The 18,736-nt window shown below is 44.6% G+C and overlaps 1 protein-coding gene across 2 annotated transcripts in view; it reads right to left on the reverse strand.

Annotated features, from left to right (window-relative positions):
• Positions 1-18,736, reverse strand: part of MFSD10 (major facilitator superfamily domain containing 10) — a 96,208-nt gene that overhangs the window by 56,646 nt on the left and 20,826 nt on the right. For both annotated transcript variants that reach the window (XM_040335336.1, XM_040335335.1), the window contains exons 2-3: positions 8,297-8,486; positions 1,391-1,487 (exon numbers count right to left, since the gene is read on the reverse strand). In XM_040335336.1, coding sequence (XP_040191270.1) covers positions 1,391-1,487; positions 8,297-8,452 — 253 coding nt within the window. In that variant the 5' untranslated portion in view covers positions 8,453-8,486. The remainder of the gene's footprint in view (positions 1-1,390; positions 1,488-8,296; positions 8,487-18,736) is intronic.

Here is an 18,736-nt window from a genome sequence, read left to right on the forward strand (position 1 = left end):
GCCTTAAGGTACTATATGTAAAAAGCAACAGGTGGCAGCATTAGCCACTTCCCGACGGCCGTACGACTTTATATGGCCGCAGGGTGGCTCTACATCTCTGGGAGGCCGTGTTTTTACGGCCTGCACGCGCAGCCAGCGGGCGCGCGTCGGATGGAGGCGCGCGCGCGCTCGCCGCATCGCTGAGATGCCGATGCGAGTGCCTGGCGGCCGCGATGTCCGCCAGGGACTCGCGATCGGCGGCTACAGGGACAAGACGTGGAGCTCTGTGTGTAAACACAGAGCTCCACGTCCTGTCAGGGGAGAGAGGAGACCGATCTGTGTCCCTTGTACATAGGGACACAGCATCGGTCACCTCCCCCAGTCACCCCCCTTCCCCCACAGTTAGTAACACAATTCAGGGTACACATTAACCCCTTCCTCACCCCCTAGTGTTAACCCCTTCAATGCCAGTCACATTTATACAGTAATTAGTGCATATTTATTGCACTGATCGCTGTATAAATGTGAATGGCGCCAAAAATGTGTCAAAAGTGTCCGATGTCTCCGCCATAATGTCGCAGTCACGAAAAAAAATGCTGATCGCCGCCATTAGTAGTAAAAAAAAATAATAAAAAATAATAATTCTGTCCCCTATTTTGTAAGCGCAATAACTTTTGCGCAAACCAGACGCTTCTGATCAAATACCACCAAAATAAAGCTCTATTTGTGGGGAAAAAAGGACGTCAATTTTGTTTGGGAGCCACATCGCATGACCGCGCAATTGTCAGTTAAAGCGACGCAGTGCCGGAAGCTGAAATTTCACCTGGTCAGGAAGGGGTATATGTGCCCAGTAAGGAAGTGGTTAAACCCACCGATAAATCCACCCCCCACATAAGACTCTCACCTCACTATGGCCTTATAGAAAATTTCTACTTTCCCAAACCCATGACCACAAAACTTCAGGATTCCTCAGTTCCAAGCACCTTCAATAACAGGTCAAGATAAGAGTCTGATAACACGTTGGGATTTACCACACAGAGCAGAAGAGCGAACATTTTAATATGCTCCGAATTTATATATTATATCCCCCCTGCATGATCCTGCAGTGATAGGTGAGCAGGGGAGCTGCTCCATCTTTCAGGTCAACTGACTCAGCTATGAAGTGTGACCACCCCCGATGCGAGGACAAGGCGAGTATGCTAGCTCCACTATCATTACTGTTGTGTGCCACCTCTGTTGTGTGCGATCTCAATATAGTGCAGGCAGACCATTATTGGATGTGTGAGGCAATCCCAAAGTTTGTAAATTTACAGAATTATTGCAGAAAAAAAAATCTTCTATCCTGCCATGTGGAACCTGAGTGACCCCTCACAGCACTATAGATTGTTCACGTTATTATTTCATAACTTACCACCAAAGAGAACACTGTTATACTTCCTCTCCTGGGGAACTCCCACGGCTTCTGCAAACCAGCCTACGGTGCCCTGCAGTGTCTGGTACATACTATCCTAGGATGACAGAACAAGGAAACAAATACATTTTTTAATTTACAGTACATCCAAGGCTCCATTCACACTTTGTGATTTGGAACTGTGGGCAGAATCTCTGCTATTCTGTCTGCGATTCCCAATGCAAACACATGACGCACGTTTGGTATCATTATCCTTAAATGGCACCCCAAATGTGATGCAAATCTGTCGTGGCAATGCAAAGCTTACCCCCCCAAAAAGGAGCAGGAGCTTCAAGTGAATGGGCTGTCCCTATGCAACATGCAGGATCACACTTTCCATATCATGTAGTGGGAAGGCTCATTCCTGCTACACGATATATGAATGGGGCATAAAAGGATTTTTTTTTTTAATTTTTAACACAGTAAGGAAGGGTCAAAACTTTTTTTTTTGCCATCTGTGTTTCATTGGGGATATTTCTCTTTACTTCCTGTTCTGTAGTCCCAACAGGAAGTGAAAGGATATCTTTCCAATGTGGGGGGGGGGAATTTTCTTAAGCTGGATACACATACAATTTTTGTTGTTAAATTTCCTTTAGATTTACCTTCAACTATGTAGTGTAAGGTTAAGTGTTTAGCTTTGACCTCATATTATATGATTTTGTTAAATCTAAAGGAAAGTTGTACAAGAAAATTGTATAGTGTGTAGCCAGCTCAGGGAACAACTAACTCATTTGAAGATTTTCCCTCTATCCCTGTTCTGGAAGCAACTCAAAATTTTGGATTTATTCCCGGTGACACTGGTTATTGGGACTATTAGAGAGAGAAGTAATCTTTTCTTTATCCTGTAATTGGCTGCCATAGTAGACACACGATCGGAAGCCAGTCCCACATGCTCACATTTATCAGTAGAGGCCGAGAGTCGTCTTTGACAGCTCGGTCACTGAGCTGGAAATGTGCAGTGACTGCACTCTTGGCACAGAAAACACTGCTTTTTTTTTTTAAAGTGTATTTTGTGCGTGTACTCGAGAGAGGAGCCAGACTGCAGGAGTTGGGAGTAGGCAGGCCTCCCCCAGAGGCAATCTGCCACCTTTCTCCATGCCCCGGGTGGCAATGGTGGGTGTGTGAGGGGGTCAGCCCGCCCTACCTGCTCCGCTTTGAAGCCCAACGGGGGCAGAGGGACTCCCTATAAGGGAGTGAGAGGATCTAGCCCGCTCAACCAGCCCCGTTAGTCCTTCGCCTCTCTTTTTAGAGACCGCGTGGTCAAAGTGCGTGCATGTTAACCCAATTTTGAGTGCGTGTAAGTGTGGTGGTTTTTGTGGGAGGAGGGTGGGCGTACTAAGCGCAGGCTTACCTCGCATAGCACACCCACCGGGAGCCGGGCTGAGACCACCAAACTCAATTCACATGTAGCTGAGACCGGGATCCGAACCCCTAGCTGCAGAGGTAAATGGCTTGTCAGCGCAGTGCCAAATCGCGTTGAGCCACCGCAGCTCCCCAGAGAAAACACTGCTAACGCATATGTGCAGTGTGTGGACGTTAAAGCCCAACCTATTTGCTGCTGCACATACGTGTTACTATTATTTTCAGAAAATTTTATGGCGATTGGGACATCTATGGACAGCTTTAGGGCTTGTGTACAAAGGCATCAGTCAGAAACAAGTGTGCTCGGTATTAACTGAATCTTATTTAAGATGCATTTGTAATGCGCTTGCTAAACATTTAGTGCCGGTTCACACTACAGCGACATGAAAGTTGGCATGACTTTGGGAGGCAACTTCAAGTCGTCTCCAGGACAGGCAACTTTGCCAGTGGCCAATCAAACAAGCTCTGTGGAGGATTTGGAGGCGACTTTCATTGAAATCAATGGGTACAAGTCGCCTTGAAGTAGTACAGGAACCTTTTTTGAAGTTGGAGCGACCTCAGTAGTGTACATTAACCACTTAAGACCCGGACCAAAATGCAGGTAAAAGACCAGGTCCATTTTTTGCGATTCGGCACTGCGTTGCTTTAACTGACAATTGCGCGGTCGTGCGACGTGGCTCCCAAACAAAATTGGCGTCCTTTTTTTCCCACAAATAGAGCTTTATTTTGGTGGTATTTGATCACCTCTGCGGTTTTTATTTTTTGTGCTATAAACAAAAATAGAGCGACAATTTTGAAAAAAATGCAATATTTTTAACTTTTTGCTATAATAAATATCCCCCAAAAACATATATATAAAAAAAAAAAATGTTCCTCAGTTTAGGCCGATATGTATTCTACCTATTTTTGTTAAGCGTTTATCAATTGGTTTGCGCAAAAATTATAGCGTTTACAAAATAGGGGATAGTTATGCATTTTTATTATTTTTTTTTTATTTTTTTTACTACCAATGGCGGCGATCAGCGATTTTTTTTCGTGACTGCGACATTATGGCGGACACTTCGGACAATTTTGACACATTTTTGGGACCATTGTAATTTTCACAGCAAAAAATGCATTAAAAATGCATTGTTTATTGTGAAAATGATAGTTGCCGTTTGGGAGTTAACCACAGGGGGCGCTGTAGGTGTTGTGTTCTCTGAAGTGTGTTTACAACTGTAGGGGGGTGTGGCTGTAGGTCTGACGTCATTGATTGGGAGTCCCTATATTAGGGAACACACAATCGATGACAGCGCCACAGTGAAGAACGGGGAAGCCGTGTTTACACACGGCTCTCCCCGTTCTTCAGCTCCGGGGACCGATCGCGGGACTCTAGCGGCGATCGGGTCCGCGAGTCCCGCGGCCGAGGTCACGGAGCTTCGGACCGGGTCCCGGGAGCGCGCCCGCAACCCACCGCTGGGCTTTATACAATCATGTACAGGTACGCGATTGTGCCCAGCGGTACCATTCTGCCGACGTATATCGGCGGTAGGCGGTCCTTAAGTGGTTAATACGGCTCTAATTCACTTTAACCACTTAAGGACCGCTTCCTGCACATTTACGTCGGCAGAATGGCACGGCTGGGCACATGCACGTATAGGTACGTCCTGTGCTAGTACCCAGCCGTGGGTCGCGGGCGCGGTCCGAAGCTCCAGGACCCGCGGACCCGATCGCCGCTGGATTCCCGCGAATGGTCCCCGGAGCTGAAGAACGGGGAGCTGTGTGTAACACCTACAGCCACACCCCCCTACAGTTGTAAACACACATGAGGTCATACATAACCCCTTCAGCGCCCCCCGTGGTTAACTCCCAAACTGCAATTGTCATTTTCACAATAAACAATGTATTTTAAATGCATTTTTTGCTGTGAAAATGACAATGGTCCCAAAAATGTGTCAAAATTGTCCGAAGTGTCGGCCATAATGTCGCAGTCACGAAAAAAAAAACGCTGATCGCCGCCATTAGTAGTAAAAAAAAAAAAAAAAAATTATAACAATGCAATAAAACTATCCCCTATTTTGTAAACACTATAAATTTTGCGCAAACCAACCGATAAACGTTTTTTTTTACCAAAAATAGGTAGAAGAATACGTATCGGCCTAAACTGAGGAAAAAATTTTTTTTATATATTTTTGGGGGATATTATAGCAAAAAGTAAAAAATATTGCATTTTTTTCAAAATTGTCGCTCTATTTTTGTTTATAGCGCAAAAAAAAAAAAAACACAGAGGTGATCAAATACCACCAAAAGAAAGCTCTATTTGTGGGAAAAAAAGGACGCCAATTTTGTTTGGGAGCCACTTCGCACGACTGCGCAATTGTCTGTTAAAGCGACGCAGTGCCGAATCGCAAAACCTGGCCGGGTACTTTAGCTGCCTAAAGGTCTGGGTCTTAAGTGGTTAATGTAATTTCTCATGTCGGGCGACACAAGTCGGATCCCAAGTCAAGGTAGTGTGAACGGGCACTTATGATATACTTAAGCAGCTGCTTATAATTATAAATATATAAATCTCTGGGACGTGAGTGTGTGTGTGTGTAGATATATTATATATATATATATATATATATATATATATATACACACACACTTCTAGACTGTAAGCAGGGCCCTCTGATCCCTCCTGTATTGATTTGTATTGTAACTGTACCGTCTTCCCTTATGTTGTTAAGTGCTGTGCAAACTGTTGGTGCTATATGAATCCTGTATTAAAATAATAATAATAATAATCTGTTATGCAGTATTTACTGAGCTGCTTTCAAACTGATCCACAGGTGCACTGCACCATAGATTCTGTCATTACCTGCGGGTTTGGTGTGCTTTCTGAATGCAGGAGTTTTGATGTACTTTAAAAAAAAGTGTACCACACCTGCAAGATATAATAGAAGTCTTTGGCAAAGTGCAGCTAACCCGCAGGAAAGCCACAGATGCATTGCGCTGCACCCAATGTGTGGGTAAACCACAGTGCATCAGCCTAAATACCTTAGGCCCCTTTCGCACGATCGGTTTGATTGGGTCTGCCTGTCTGTTTTCCAGGCAGACCCAATTGGACCCTCCATTCACCTCTATTGAGGGGCCTACCTCCAATCAGATCTGCAAAAAATACAGAAGAGAATTGGTCCTCTTCCGTCTGGGCAGATGGGATTGGAGGGCCCATAGAGTAGAGCGGGCTGTGTCCATGTACGCTCTGCATATGCAGTGTGGACAGGGACCTGTCATCTGCCCGCTCCGCTCATTGTGGTCCTTGACCAGTTACCAAGTCGCTTAAGTGGCCCTCGCTCTTCAAAAAGGTTGGGCACCCCTGTTGTACATTAATATATAAATGATTTATACAGCACCACATTTCTGCACTAGTGAGACCGTACAGTTACAAAACAATTCAATACAAGAGGTTTAGGAGGACCCTGCTCGTGAGAGCTTACAACCTAAAAACGAGGGGTAAGTGATATAAAAGATGATAGCTGTATGGAGAGGAGTTGATGGAGTAGGTCATATTTCAGTTTTTAGGTGCAGCCAGTATAGGCTTTACTGAAGAGATGAGTTTTCAGGGATCATCTTAAAGCAGAACTGAAGGCAACATAAGAAAAAAAATTACAAGCAGACAGGCTATTTATCGCAGAAGAAACATGCAATGTCTCGTCTGCAATAAAATACAATTACATGTCTTCTCACAGTCTGATGTGGCATGTAAACAGAGCTGCAATTGCACGGCTCCATTTACATCGCCAGCATTGGTCCTTGTGTGCAGGGACAACTGACTGCTGTGCTATGAAGGTGGCTGAAGATCGGCACCTGGAATGATCAGGGGAGAAGATGCCAGCGGAGGACCTCTTGTGAACTTCGAACCGCTGTAGAGGAGAAGTATGATGATATTAGTTCTGCTTAAGGCCCGGATCACACTGCAGCGACTTCGAAGCCGACATCCCAGCGCGACTTCAGCACGACTTTGACAGAAGTCAATTCAAGTCATGCCAAAGTCAGAACAAAAGTAGTGCAGGAACCTTTTACTAAGTCGGAGCAACTCAAGTCACTCCAATTAGAACTGTTCCATTGCACTGAATGGGGCACAACTTGTCATGTGACACGTGCTCTCAAAGTCAGAGCGCATGTCGCACCAGCGTGAACCGGGCATTAACCACTTAACTGCTAGGCCGACCAGCCGCCGCAGTTATACGGCGGCAGGTCGGCTCTGCTGGGCGAGATCACGTAGATCTACGTCATCTCGCCGTTCAGCCAATAGGGGCGCACGCCCCTGACGCCGACGCGCGTGCCCGGCGGGCGCGATCACCCGCGATTGCTCGTTACAGAGCGGGAACCGGGAGCTGTGTGTGTAAACACACAGCTCCCGGTCCTGTCAGGGGGAGAAATTACTTATTGTCTGTTCATACAATGTATGAACAGCGATCTGTCATTTCCCCTAGTGAGTCTAAACCCCCCCCCCTTCAGTTAGAACACACCCAGGGAACATGATTAACCCTTACTCACCCCCTAGTGTTAACCCCTTCCCTGCCAGTGGCATTTTTATAGTAATCAAAGCATCTTTATAGCACTGATCGCTATAAAAATGCCAACGGTCCCAAAAATGTGTCAAAAGTGTACGAAGTGTCCGCCATAATGTCGCAGTACTGATAAAAATCGCTGATCTCCGCCATTACTAGTAAAAAAAAAATATTAATAAAAATGCCATAAAACTACCCCCTATTTTGTAAACGCTATAACTTGTGCGCAAACGAAACGCTTATTACGATTTTTTTTCCCCGAAAAATATGTAGAAGAATAAGTATCGGCCTAAACTGAGGAAAACATTTTTTTTATATCTTTTTTTGGGGATATGTATTATAGCAAAAAGAAAAAAAATATTGAATTTTTTTTAAAATTGTCGCTCTATTTTTGTTTATAGCGCAAAAAATAAAAATTGCAAAATGATCAAATACCACCAAAAAAAAGCTCTATTTGTGGGAAAAAAAGGACGCCAATTTTGTTTGGGAGCCACATCGTACGACCGCGCAATTGTCAGTTAAAGCAACGCAGTGCCGAATCGCAAAAAAGGGCAAGGTCCTTAACCTGCATAATGATCCGGGTCTTAACCAGTTAAGTTGGAAAGAGTATGAGATATTTGGACAGATTAGGATAGGGAGCTCCAGGATATAGAAGAGGCCCTGGAGAAGTCCTAGTAATGAAGAAGTAGTCAGTTTACAATATATGTTAATTTTGCAAGAATCACCTAAAACATGTGTCAAAAGCATGCAAGGGCATGCTGTACTTGCCATTTACACTGCATCCTCACTGATGCTTATACATGAAAAGCACAGCCGGGACATGACTGTAAAAGAGAAACTGCAAGCAATGCAATTCACTGGAAATGACTGTACCTGTAGGACTCAAATCAAATTTCATCTTCTGACTGTGCTTGACACCCTGAAATGCAGATTTCCATGTACACAAGCCTCTTAGTGTGTCACTACTTACATTAGACTTGCCAAAGTGATCCAGTATGGAAGGCATCAAGGGTAAAATAAGAGTAAATCCAAGAAGGTCGATGAGCAGAGCCAAGAAGATGACAGTGATGACTCTGGTAGACCCCTGATCTTCCCCTTTGGGGGGCGTCACTGCTTTGTCGCTCATCTCGCCGGCTCAGGTGAGCTCCTCCAGCCGAGTCCTGTAACAATAACCAGACGGCACTCCTGAGTACTCAGCTTCCTCCAAGTGTTCACCTCCCACCCAGGGGACACAATAGTGCTGACTCACTGCAGGAACTCTACAGGTAAAACTCACATTGGGAAACATTGTGCTATTCAGGGACCACAAGCTTTATGGACTGTTTTGTAATACTTAGAGTTTGTTACAGTATCCCAGGCAGGATGCAGCAGCTGAAACTAAATATTATCTGATCAGGAAGTTCTAGCAATGAGAGGAAGATAAGCGTTACATAAACTTTACTAATTCAAACCGTAAAACTTCACTTTTTTTTTTACTACATCCTGACCAGAATGACGCCATCCTTGTCTCTACAAACCAGCAAAGCTAATTCCAGAAAGCAATGATGATTGTGCAATATCCCAGAAGGAACCAATGAGAATTAAGGCCCCCTTCACACCTGAACGATTCGTAACCGCTCACAAAATTGTGTGTTGCACTTGCAGTGACATTTATTGTTAATGGCACCCCAAACAAGGCAAGCAGAGAAGCATTTTTCTGGAAAAACGTGCAACAAATTGTGTTGTTATGCACTGGGTGAAGCGCAACATTCAAAAATTTAAGGGAAAAAAGGGAAAGAAAAGAAAATTGTGTAGGGGGGGAAAAAAAAAAAAAAGGGAAAAGAAGAAGAGAAAAGAAGGGGAAAAGAAGAGAAAAGAGGGGAAAAGAAGAGAAAAAAGGGGAAAAGAAGAGAAAAAAGGGGAAAAGAAGAGAAAAAAGGGGAAAAGAAGAGAAAAAAGGGGAAAAGAAGAGAAAAAAGGGGAAAAGAAGAGAAAAAAGGGGAAAAGAAGAGAAAAAAGGGGAAAAGAAAAGAAAAGAAAAAGAAGAGAAAAAGGGGAAAAGAAAAGAAAAAGAAGAGAAAAAGGGAAAAGAAAAAGAAGAGAAAAAGGGAAAAGAAAAAGGGAAAAAGGAAAAGGAAAAGAAGAGAAAAGGAAAAGAAGAGAAAAGAAAAAGAAGAGAAAAGAAAAAGAAGAAAAAAGAAGAGAAAAGGAAAAAGAAGAGAAAAGGAAAAAGGAAGAGAAAAGGAAAAAGGAAGAGAAAAGGAAAAGAAAAAGGAAAAAGGAAGAGAAAAGGAAAAGAAAAAGGAAAAAGGAAAGGAAAAGAAAAAAAAAGAAAAGAAAGAAAAGTAGACAAAGAAAAATAACAGGTGTTAGGTACCTGGTCACACTTTTTCCAGGGCAGTATCTGAGAGGTAGGAGGAGTGGAGTTTATCTCTCAGATGCTACCCTGGAAGACGACTTGAGAAAAATAAGAAAATACAATTTTGGAGAAAACAAGGACACACAAAAATTAACATCCAAAAAATTGTCCAACATGCTATTGCTCAGCCCCATTCACATGAATGGGTCAGGTTCAGCTTTGGTACAGCTTGCTGAATGCGACATGCCATTATGCTGCTGCTGCAACATGTGTACATCGTACAGCGGCTGCATGCCCTTGTTTAGGTGGGCAGTTGGTGGGGGGGGGGGTATAGGGACAGAATAGTGTCGCTCAACCGCCTGCTTTTCTTGTCCCCCTGGCCACACCCATGTGCATGAGCCCTTATTGACCATCTGAAAACCACTTTGCAGATCATTGAGTCTATTTGCCTTGCTTTAATAAGGCCTCATTTACAAATATTTCATAATTAAAGGGTTATCTTCTTTAGTACTGGCCACATTTAAGAATGCCTAGGCACTGCAGCTTGAGACCAGCCAAAGGGGAAGATCAGAGTCAAGATTGGCTAGACCCTCCAACAGAGATAAAAAAAATTCATAAAAGATGTCAGCCATTTGAACACATATTTACAGTCCACAGTACATAAAAGGGGAAGAACAGCCAAAGCTTTTTTGGCCATGCTTCTCCTATGGATCACAGGAGTGCAATCCGGTCTGCACTCCTCTGACCCGACAGTGGGATAAAGTCCTATGTTGTATGACGTCACTCCAGGTGGTGGATTGATCCCAAGTTTACAGTCGAGATCCACCCAGAAGCCTGGACTGACAGGTGGCTCAGCGAGCCGCTGGGAGAGTGAGCCAGCCGCTCCCACTCCCTCCAAAATCTGTCAGTCCAGTGAGCGCTGGAGGGGCAGAGTTAGGATCCAACTACAGATAGTCATGGCTTTCTGCTCAGAGCCCCCTTGTGACGTCATTGACCGATGCATGCTGGGTCAGTGATGTCACAGGGGGCAGGGTCACCTGAAGTTGCCGGGCGTTCCCGCCCCTTAGCTATTTTAGAACTGTCAGACGGCAGGAGCTTTCAGCAGGAGCAAACTTTTTTTTTTCCAGGTTGGCGGTGGTGGTGGGCGTCATGATTGACGATGGATCTGCATCGGGGGGACATAATTTTTTTTAATAGACATTTTCTTTGGTAAATGAGTATGGGGCACAATGTACCCCATACTCATTCTCATGGGGGGGAGCTACAATCTGGGGGCCCCCTTGTTAAAGTGGGCTTGCAGGTACCAATAAGCCCCCTGCCTTAAGTCCCCCACAACCACCGGCCAGGGTTGCGGGGAAAACGTGGGGACAAGGTGCTTTGGGGTGCAGGGGGCAGAGTCCCCACCTTCCCCAAAGCACCCACCCTATGTGGCCTGGTATGGTTCAGAAGGAAGGGAGGGAACTGGCTCGCACTTTCCTGGACTGCCAGGCTGCATGCTCAGATAAGTGTCCTACCCCCTCTGACAGTTAACTAGTCATCCGTTGAGAACACAGCAGGCAGCTTTCCGTCACGCTCCTGGTTAATGTAAAGACACTGGGCCAGATCCACGTACAGCGGCGCATCTCTCCGCCGGGCGCAGCGTATCTAAGATACACTACGCCGCCGTAACTTATTTTTTTTCGAATCCTCAAAGAATTTGCGCCGTAAGTTACGGCGGCGTAGTGTATCTTTGGCGGCGTAATGGCGCGGCATTCAAATCTGTGATGGGGGCGTGTTTTATGTAAATACGTTGTGACCCGTCAGTAAACAACGTTTTTTTAACTGCGCATGCGCTGTCCGTGGGGGTATGCCAGTGCGCATGCTCGAAATTAACCCGGAACAAGCCAATGCTCACGACGGTGACGTCATTCTACGCAAATCCCTAATCGCGAACGACTTACACAAACAATGTAAAAAACGAACGTAAAACAATGTAAAAAACAAAAAGGAACGACGGCCATACTTAACATTGAGTACGCCACCATATAGCAGGTTTAACTATACGCCGGAAAAAGCCGAACGCAAACTACGTAAAAAAATGCGCCGGCCGGATGTACGTTCGTGGATCGCCGTAACTAGCTAATTTGCATACTCGACGCGGAATTCGATGGAAACGCCACCTAGCGGCCGCCGAAAAATTGCATCTAAGATCCGACGGCGTACTAAGACGTACGCCTGTCGGATCGATCCGAGATGCTGTCGTATCTTGTTTTGTAGATACAAAACAAAGATACGACGTGAAAAATTTGAAATTACGCGGCGTATCAAGAGATAAGCCGGCGTAATTCTTTTGTGGATCTGCCCCACCGGCTCCAAAAATGTGTATCGGAACCGCATCTAAAAATCGCAGCTGAACTGCTGCTTAGGACATCTACAGTAAAATACTGGTGTCAGTCTTGATCACATAATCTCCAATGAAGCCAGGATTAGGCAATCTGAAGAAGGAGTTCAAATCTACGGTCAGCACTGAAGGGAGCATAAAGCTGCATTTTCTTCACAGAAGGTATTTCAACCATTCTATTACTCTTTATTTACCCATCCAAGCAAGACAGTAAAAGAGCTTTGTTTTAGCAATAAAGAATATGTCCAATGTAACAGTGCAATTCGATGTTATCATTTACTGCTTTATTTTGTCACTGGTGGAGAGGAAGCTTGAGGAAAGTAGAAAGTTACATCGCCTGATTAGTAAAGTACATCAAGTTCAGCAAACAGACAAAAAACAAAGAAAACTTTTCATCTCGCAGAACCCTGAGGACTTGCCTCTTGCCACGTTGGAGTTCACGTGTTTGAAACGCTTTTTAGGGCATTTGACAGGCGGTGAGGAGACATTATACAGCTTTCTCACCACCTAGCCCTATAATGCAGGTGGTTGTGGTGTGGCCCCACTGAACTCAATAGGTGAGTGTGATGCCACTTATGAAACTCTGCACCCCAAGTCAAAAATGACGCACCCATGAAGCAAATTATTGTGGCTTTGGCATGTGAACAGCTCTGCCTCGGTTGTTAAAGCGGAGTTCCACTCGTTTTCCAGTTTAATAAAAGTCAGCAGCTACAAAAAGTGTAGCTGCTGACCTTTTATAAACAGACACTCACCTGTCCCACGGTCTAGCGACTCGGCTGCCTGAAGCCTCGGTCCTCTCTGCGGCCTTTCATTGCAACTGTTGACTCCCAGCTGTGACAGCTTGTGGCTGCGCTCCCTAGTGGCCAGGCAATCTTCTGGGACCTGTGACATGTCCCAGAAGATTGTAGAGCAGGAGGGGCCGCCGCCTAGGTGGCGAGAAGATGGAAGAAGGAAGTGGGACAGGTACTCAACCCCCCCCCCCCCACCCAAAACAAATTACATGCCACATGTGGCATGTAATAGAGCTGCAAAATTAATCGTTAAAAAATCTTCATCTCGATTCAACCCCCCTGACGATCTCTAATGCAGAGTTTGCCGATTCTTTCATATAACAAGTGGAGAGACTTATCAGCTGTCAAAAGAAAATATCCGGGCAGTCTGCCAAGTTTTTAACAAGAAACATTGTAACTAAAGCTTCCTTCTTAGATCAAAGGGATAAACTTCTGTGTGTAAGGGCAGTCTGCCAAGTTTTTAACGGGAAACATTGTAACTAATGCTTCCTTCTTAGATCAAAGGGATAAACTTCTGTGTGTAAGGGCAGTCTGCCAAGTTTTTAACATGAAACATTATAACAAACTTCCTTCTTAGATAAAACTTCTGTGTGTAAATGCAGGAAGTTTAACCACTTAAAGTATTTTTACTGCCCCCCACCCGCCTGTCTGAAAGAGACCCAAGACTTCATGCACATGGGTATTTGGCCATACAGTGTAAAAACTGGGCGCCCAGGACGCATAGATGCAGTGTACAGCCCGCTGCTGAGAGCCTTTCAAAATCAATGACAGGCTTAAATATGCAGCTGCTGTACATGGCTGCATGCGGTTCTGAGCGGGCCTCGTATACAGGGGTTGTATGTGTATAGGGATGTATACCCCAAATGCAGACCTTCTACAATCAAGGCATACAGCCCCATACACAAGTACCAATGGGAACAGCATCCAGCTGTGTACAGCAGACACATATTTCAGTCTGCCATTCATTTTTGACAGGCTGCTGGGCGTGGGTTGTAAGTTGCACCTGTGCCTCCCCGAAAACAGCCCTTTTGTGCACTGAATGGGCCAAACTTCCCATGTGCACGAGTCCGAATCCTTCAGTTTATCTGCAAAAAACAACCTTATAAAAAGAGGTCCAATTTTCGCCAACAAGGAAACAATTCCCCAAGCACAATAGGATACTCCCTCCATCATCATCCTACGGAGTGTCACAGAATGAAGCCGCTCAGACACGTGCCTCACCCTGCTTTTAAAGTTCTTACGCCTATTAACAAAAGTTCCCAGCTCCCAGTTCCTGGTCGGTGAACTCTCACAGACTGGTAATTCATTCATTTTATGGCTGCTGGAAAAAGAAAGGGTGAAAATCTACAAAGTTGCAGTCATACAGTTTCTAGGCTGCAGATAACAGTAACTAATGTGTCCTTTAACTGCTATTTCCAGCCATTTAATGGTGACCTCTGTCCAATAACTATATTTTGACTATTTGCACTGTTAAAGTAAATCAATACTAATAAAGTTTGTGCAATGTGCGGTCGCTGCTGTGTAGCGTGATGTTCCGACTTTCATTATCACTGAATGTCTGGTGCTGAAACGTACAGTTCCCTTCTTTTCAATGAATGCAAGGTGTTCTGTGATTGGATGAGGGGGGGGGGGGGGAGTGTGAGGTTCATCCACCCCTGATCCAATCACTGCAGCACCATGGTGTGAACTGTACTATAGGAGAAAAAGGAAAGTGCCTTGTCTATGCAATGGGACTGCATTAGAGCAGGCTGTATGGTGCAGCACAACATATACATTAGGAATGAGCCCTTGTGGTGCTCATTCACACTTCTCCATTCCTGAGCATTGTGTCATCAATAGACAGTCAAACACTCCCGGTGCTCAGTGGTCCTCGCCAAAAGGGACAGCCAACCAATATCACATCACATATATGGTCAAAATGCCCCGTGGATGCAGTCCTCCCTGGATGGGGATATCCCATGTGGAACTACAAAAAACAAAGAAGGGGAAGGCGAAAACCTCTAGTGCATTATCCAAGTAAAAAAGGAAATGTATTGATATAAAAAGCAACCAATGAAATTCATACTCACAAAAAGGTACACAAGTATATAGCATATACATGGAAGGGTGACGTGAGGTGGAAAATCTAGGTCAGGGGTCTTCAAACTACAGCCCTCCAGTTGTTCAGGAACTACAATTCCCATCATGCCTAGTCGTGTCTGTGAATGTCAGAGATTTTTTCAATGCCTCACGGGAGGTGAAGTTCCGCAACAGCTGGAGGGCCATAGTTCGAAAATCCCTGATCTAGGGGTTTCTAATCCCTCACATGTGCATGCTGACACGTTTCAGGGGTGCACCCCCTTCGTCAGAGCTGTGCTGATCACTTGGATAATGCACTAGGGGTTTGCGCCTTCCCCTTTTTTGGTGAATTGTGTCATGCCCTACTGTGGGTTGTAATACCCAGTGAAATGACTGGCCTCAGGTGATACACAGAGATGAAAAAAAATCATCCTACATATGCTGTACCTGTTTATCTGCAGTCTTTTCTTATCTGCATCAGTACAAAGATGAACATTTTAAAAGCGTGTTTGAGGGTTCAGAAAAAGGGTGGTGGAGAGCTAAAGTAATGCCCCGTACACACGATCCGATTATCGGACGAATGATCGTCCGTTTTATTTTGTATGCTAATCTCATGTCGAATCTGATGAGTTTACTAAAGTCACGAAAATTCTCGTACGGCAGAATAAAAAATTAGAAGTGATGTCATGTGTTGTATTGCATTTTCGCAAAAACAGCTGTACTGATTATACGAAAATCGGACGATCTGGCATCGTACGAAAAAGATTTTCGGGCATGTGCGATAAATAAAATCGGATGAACTGTCCTGATCGGCTCTCGGAAGCGCTGTACTAATGATCCGATTATCGTACGATCGTTTCGAAAGCGGCATTTTCCGTACGATTTTCGGATCGTGTGTACGGGGCATTACACTATGCACATTTGTGAAGAGACCTCTAAAAACACTTTCACACTGAGCAGCGCTGGGCGTTCGCAGGGTGCTTTTAACCCACACTAGCGGCCGAAAAAGGGTTAAAAGTGCCCAGAAAGCGGCGCTTCGGTGACACTGACCATTGATTTCAATTGGCAGGGGTGCTTTAGGAGCGGTGTATATATCACTCCTAAAGCGCTGCAAAGAAGCTGCTTGCAGGACTTTTTTGAGTGTCCTGCCAGCGCACCGCTCCAGTGTGAAAGCACTCTGCGCTGGCTTTCACACTGGAGTGAGGGGATATGCACTTTACAGGCACTTTGCAGTCGCTATTTTTAGTGCTATAGCGCCTGTAAAGCACCTCAGTGTGAAAGAGGTCTAAGAGCTGATTGGAGAGACGGGATCCCACCCCCCCTTCACACAGCACACAGGAACAGAGCTGAGGCTGTCAATCGACTGGAGATCCCTCCCCTGCCACCTTTTTTCTCTTGGTGTCAGGAAAACTTGTCAGAAGTGATTTCATGCTGATAGCAGAGGAATGATGCAGCAGACAGAAATGACACTTAGTGGTCTCAATTGAGACAAGTACACACTATAGAGGCATATGCTTTGTTCATATTTCATACCTGAGGTTTACAACCACTTTGAGGCAGCCCATTCATTTGGAATAAACTGCCAACCAACACACAGGAACAGACCAAAAGACGTAGACCTGCGGCATTTTTCTGATGCATTGCACCACAGCAGTAGAGAGGAACCGTGCGTTGTGGCTCATTGCAATGCATGCGTGCTGGAGCCGTGTTGCCTTAGTGTGTTTGTGTGCCATTCAAAATGGGGTGTAACGTACCTTAACCCAGGGGTTGACAAATTTGCTTGGAATCTAGGAGCCAGGTAAAAAAGTTAGGAGCCAGAAAACGCGCCCCGTCCCGACGAGCTTGCGCGCAGAAGCGAACACATACGTGAGCAGCGCCCGCATATGTAAACGGTGTTCAAACCACACGTGAGGTATCGCTGCGATTGGTAGAGCGAGAGCAATAATTCTAGCCCTAGACCTCCTCTGTAACTCAAAACATGCAACCTGTAGATTTTTTTTAAACGTCGCCTATGAAGATTTTAAAGGGTAAAAGTTTGTCGGCATTCCACGAGCGGACTCAATTTTGAAGCGTGACATGTTGGGTATGAATTTACTCGGCGTAACATTATCTTTCATAATATAGAAAAAAATGGGGATAACTTTACTGGTGTCTTATTTTTTAATGAAAAAAAGTGTAATTTTTTCACAAAAAAGTGCGCTTGTAAGACCGCTGCGCAAATACGGCGTGACAGAAAGTATTGCAACGATCGCCATTTTATTCTCTAGGGTGTTAGGATAAAAAATATATATAATGTTTGGGGGTTCTAATTAGAGGGAAGAAGATGGCAGTGAAAATAGTGAAAAACAACATTAGAATTGCTGTTTAACTTGTAATGTTTAACTTGTAATACCAACGGCCACTACCAGATGGCGCCAGCTCACATCTGGTGGTAATAACTTGTAATACCAACGGCTCACCACCAGATGGCCCCAGCTCAAAAAAAAAAAAAAAAAAAATATATTTTTTTTTTTTTTTTTTTTTGCCCCCTTCCAATTCAAGTCGCCAGGACCCTATTTCTAGTCGCCATGGCGACCTGGCGCCCGGGATTTGTCGAGCCCTGCCTTAACCCCTTGGATAGAGTAGAGCGGGATGAGAACACCTGTCAGGATTTTATTGCCGTCTGTGCCGCTGTTATGCTCCATTCACACTAATGCGTTTTTTTATGCATTTTGCAGGGACATTTTTTTAACATGGTTTCCTATGGAACATGTTCACATCAATGCTTTTTTGTGCCTCTGCATTTTTGGAAAGGGTCAGGGACTTTTTTCTGCAAAAAGCAGCGTTTTGCATGTAATAGAATTTAATGGACCCGCATCCAAAACGCAAGTACAGTGTTTTTACTGCGATTCACATTTTTTTTTTGTTTTTTTAACCTGTTTATAGCTGGTTGTTAAAGGAAATGTAAAAAAAAAAAAATTGCCGGCTAAAAAAGAATTCATAAAAAAAAATAAAAAAAACGCAAAACGCAAAACGCAAATCACTGTAAAAACGTGTGTTCAAAAATGCAGCAAGCACCACAAAAAGCACTGCAAAAACGCTCAAAAGCAACATGCATAGGTGTGAATCGAGCCTAAGGGAGATTCATCCTCTATTTGCCTAGTTTACTGTTAACACCGAAAGTGAAAATGAATGAAAATTCCAAATTATGGGTTGTAATGAGAACAGGAAGTGAAGGCAAATCTCCCTAATGGGACACAGATGTGAAAAAAAAACTGACAGGGGTTATAACCCTCCATTACTCCATCAAAAAAATGAAAAAAAAGGACCATTCCCATGGTTGTCATGCTGACCCAATGTCTACACTTTATACATCACTGACCTGGAACAGATACACAGAGCCGGGAGTCTGACCTTCCTGATCTGAGAACTTCTTCCAGGTCAGTAACTGAGAAAATGTTGAAGTCAGTAATGGCAGCCCACATGTGTCTCTCAGTACAGATGGGTTCACACTTGTGTATCTGCATTTTATATTTCTTTCATGGGTTGGGTTTCCTTTCCTGTTCACACCTGAGCGACTGTCGCGCTTCAGCCATCATGCAACAATGTGAGATGAATTAGGGGCTTGGATACAAGGCTGAGAGGGTGCCATACAGCGTGCATGAACTCCAGAACGACTGTGTAAGCTTCCCCGGTACACACAGCTGCTCGTAAACAGCGATAACAAAATGCAGCTGTGCGATGCACACGGACGCATGCTCTGAATGTCGTCTGTCTGCGTTTGGGGCCTAAGTCCATATGTGCGTGTGTATGCAAACCCGTAGATTGTAATTGCTGTCTATGGGTGGCTGCATGCAGCAGCTG

The sequence above is a fragment of the Rana temporaria genome, chromosome 1, assembly GCF_905171775.1.
Source record: "Rana temporaria chromosome 1, aRanTem1.1, whole genome shotgun sequence".
NCBI lineage: Eukaryota > Metazoa > Chordata > Amphibia > Anura > Ranidae > Rana > Rana temporaria.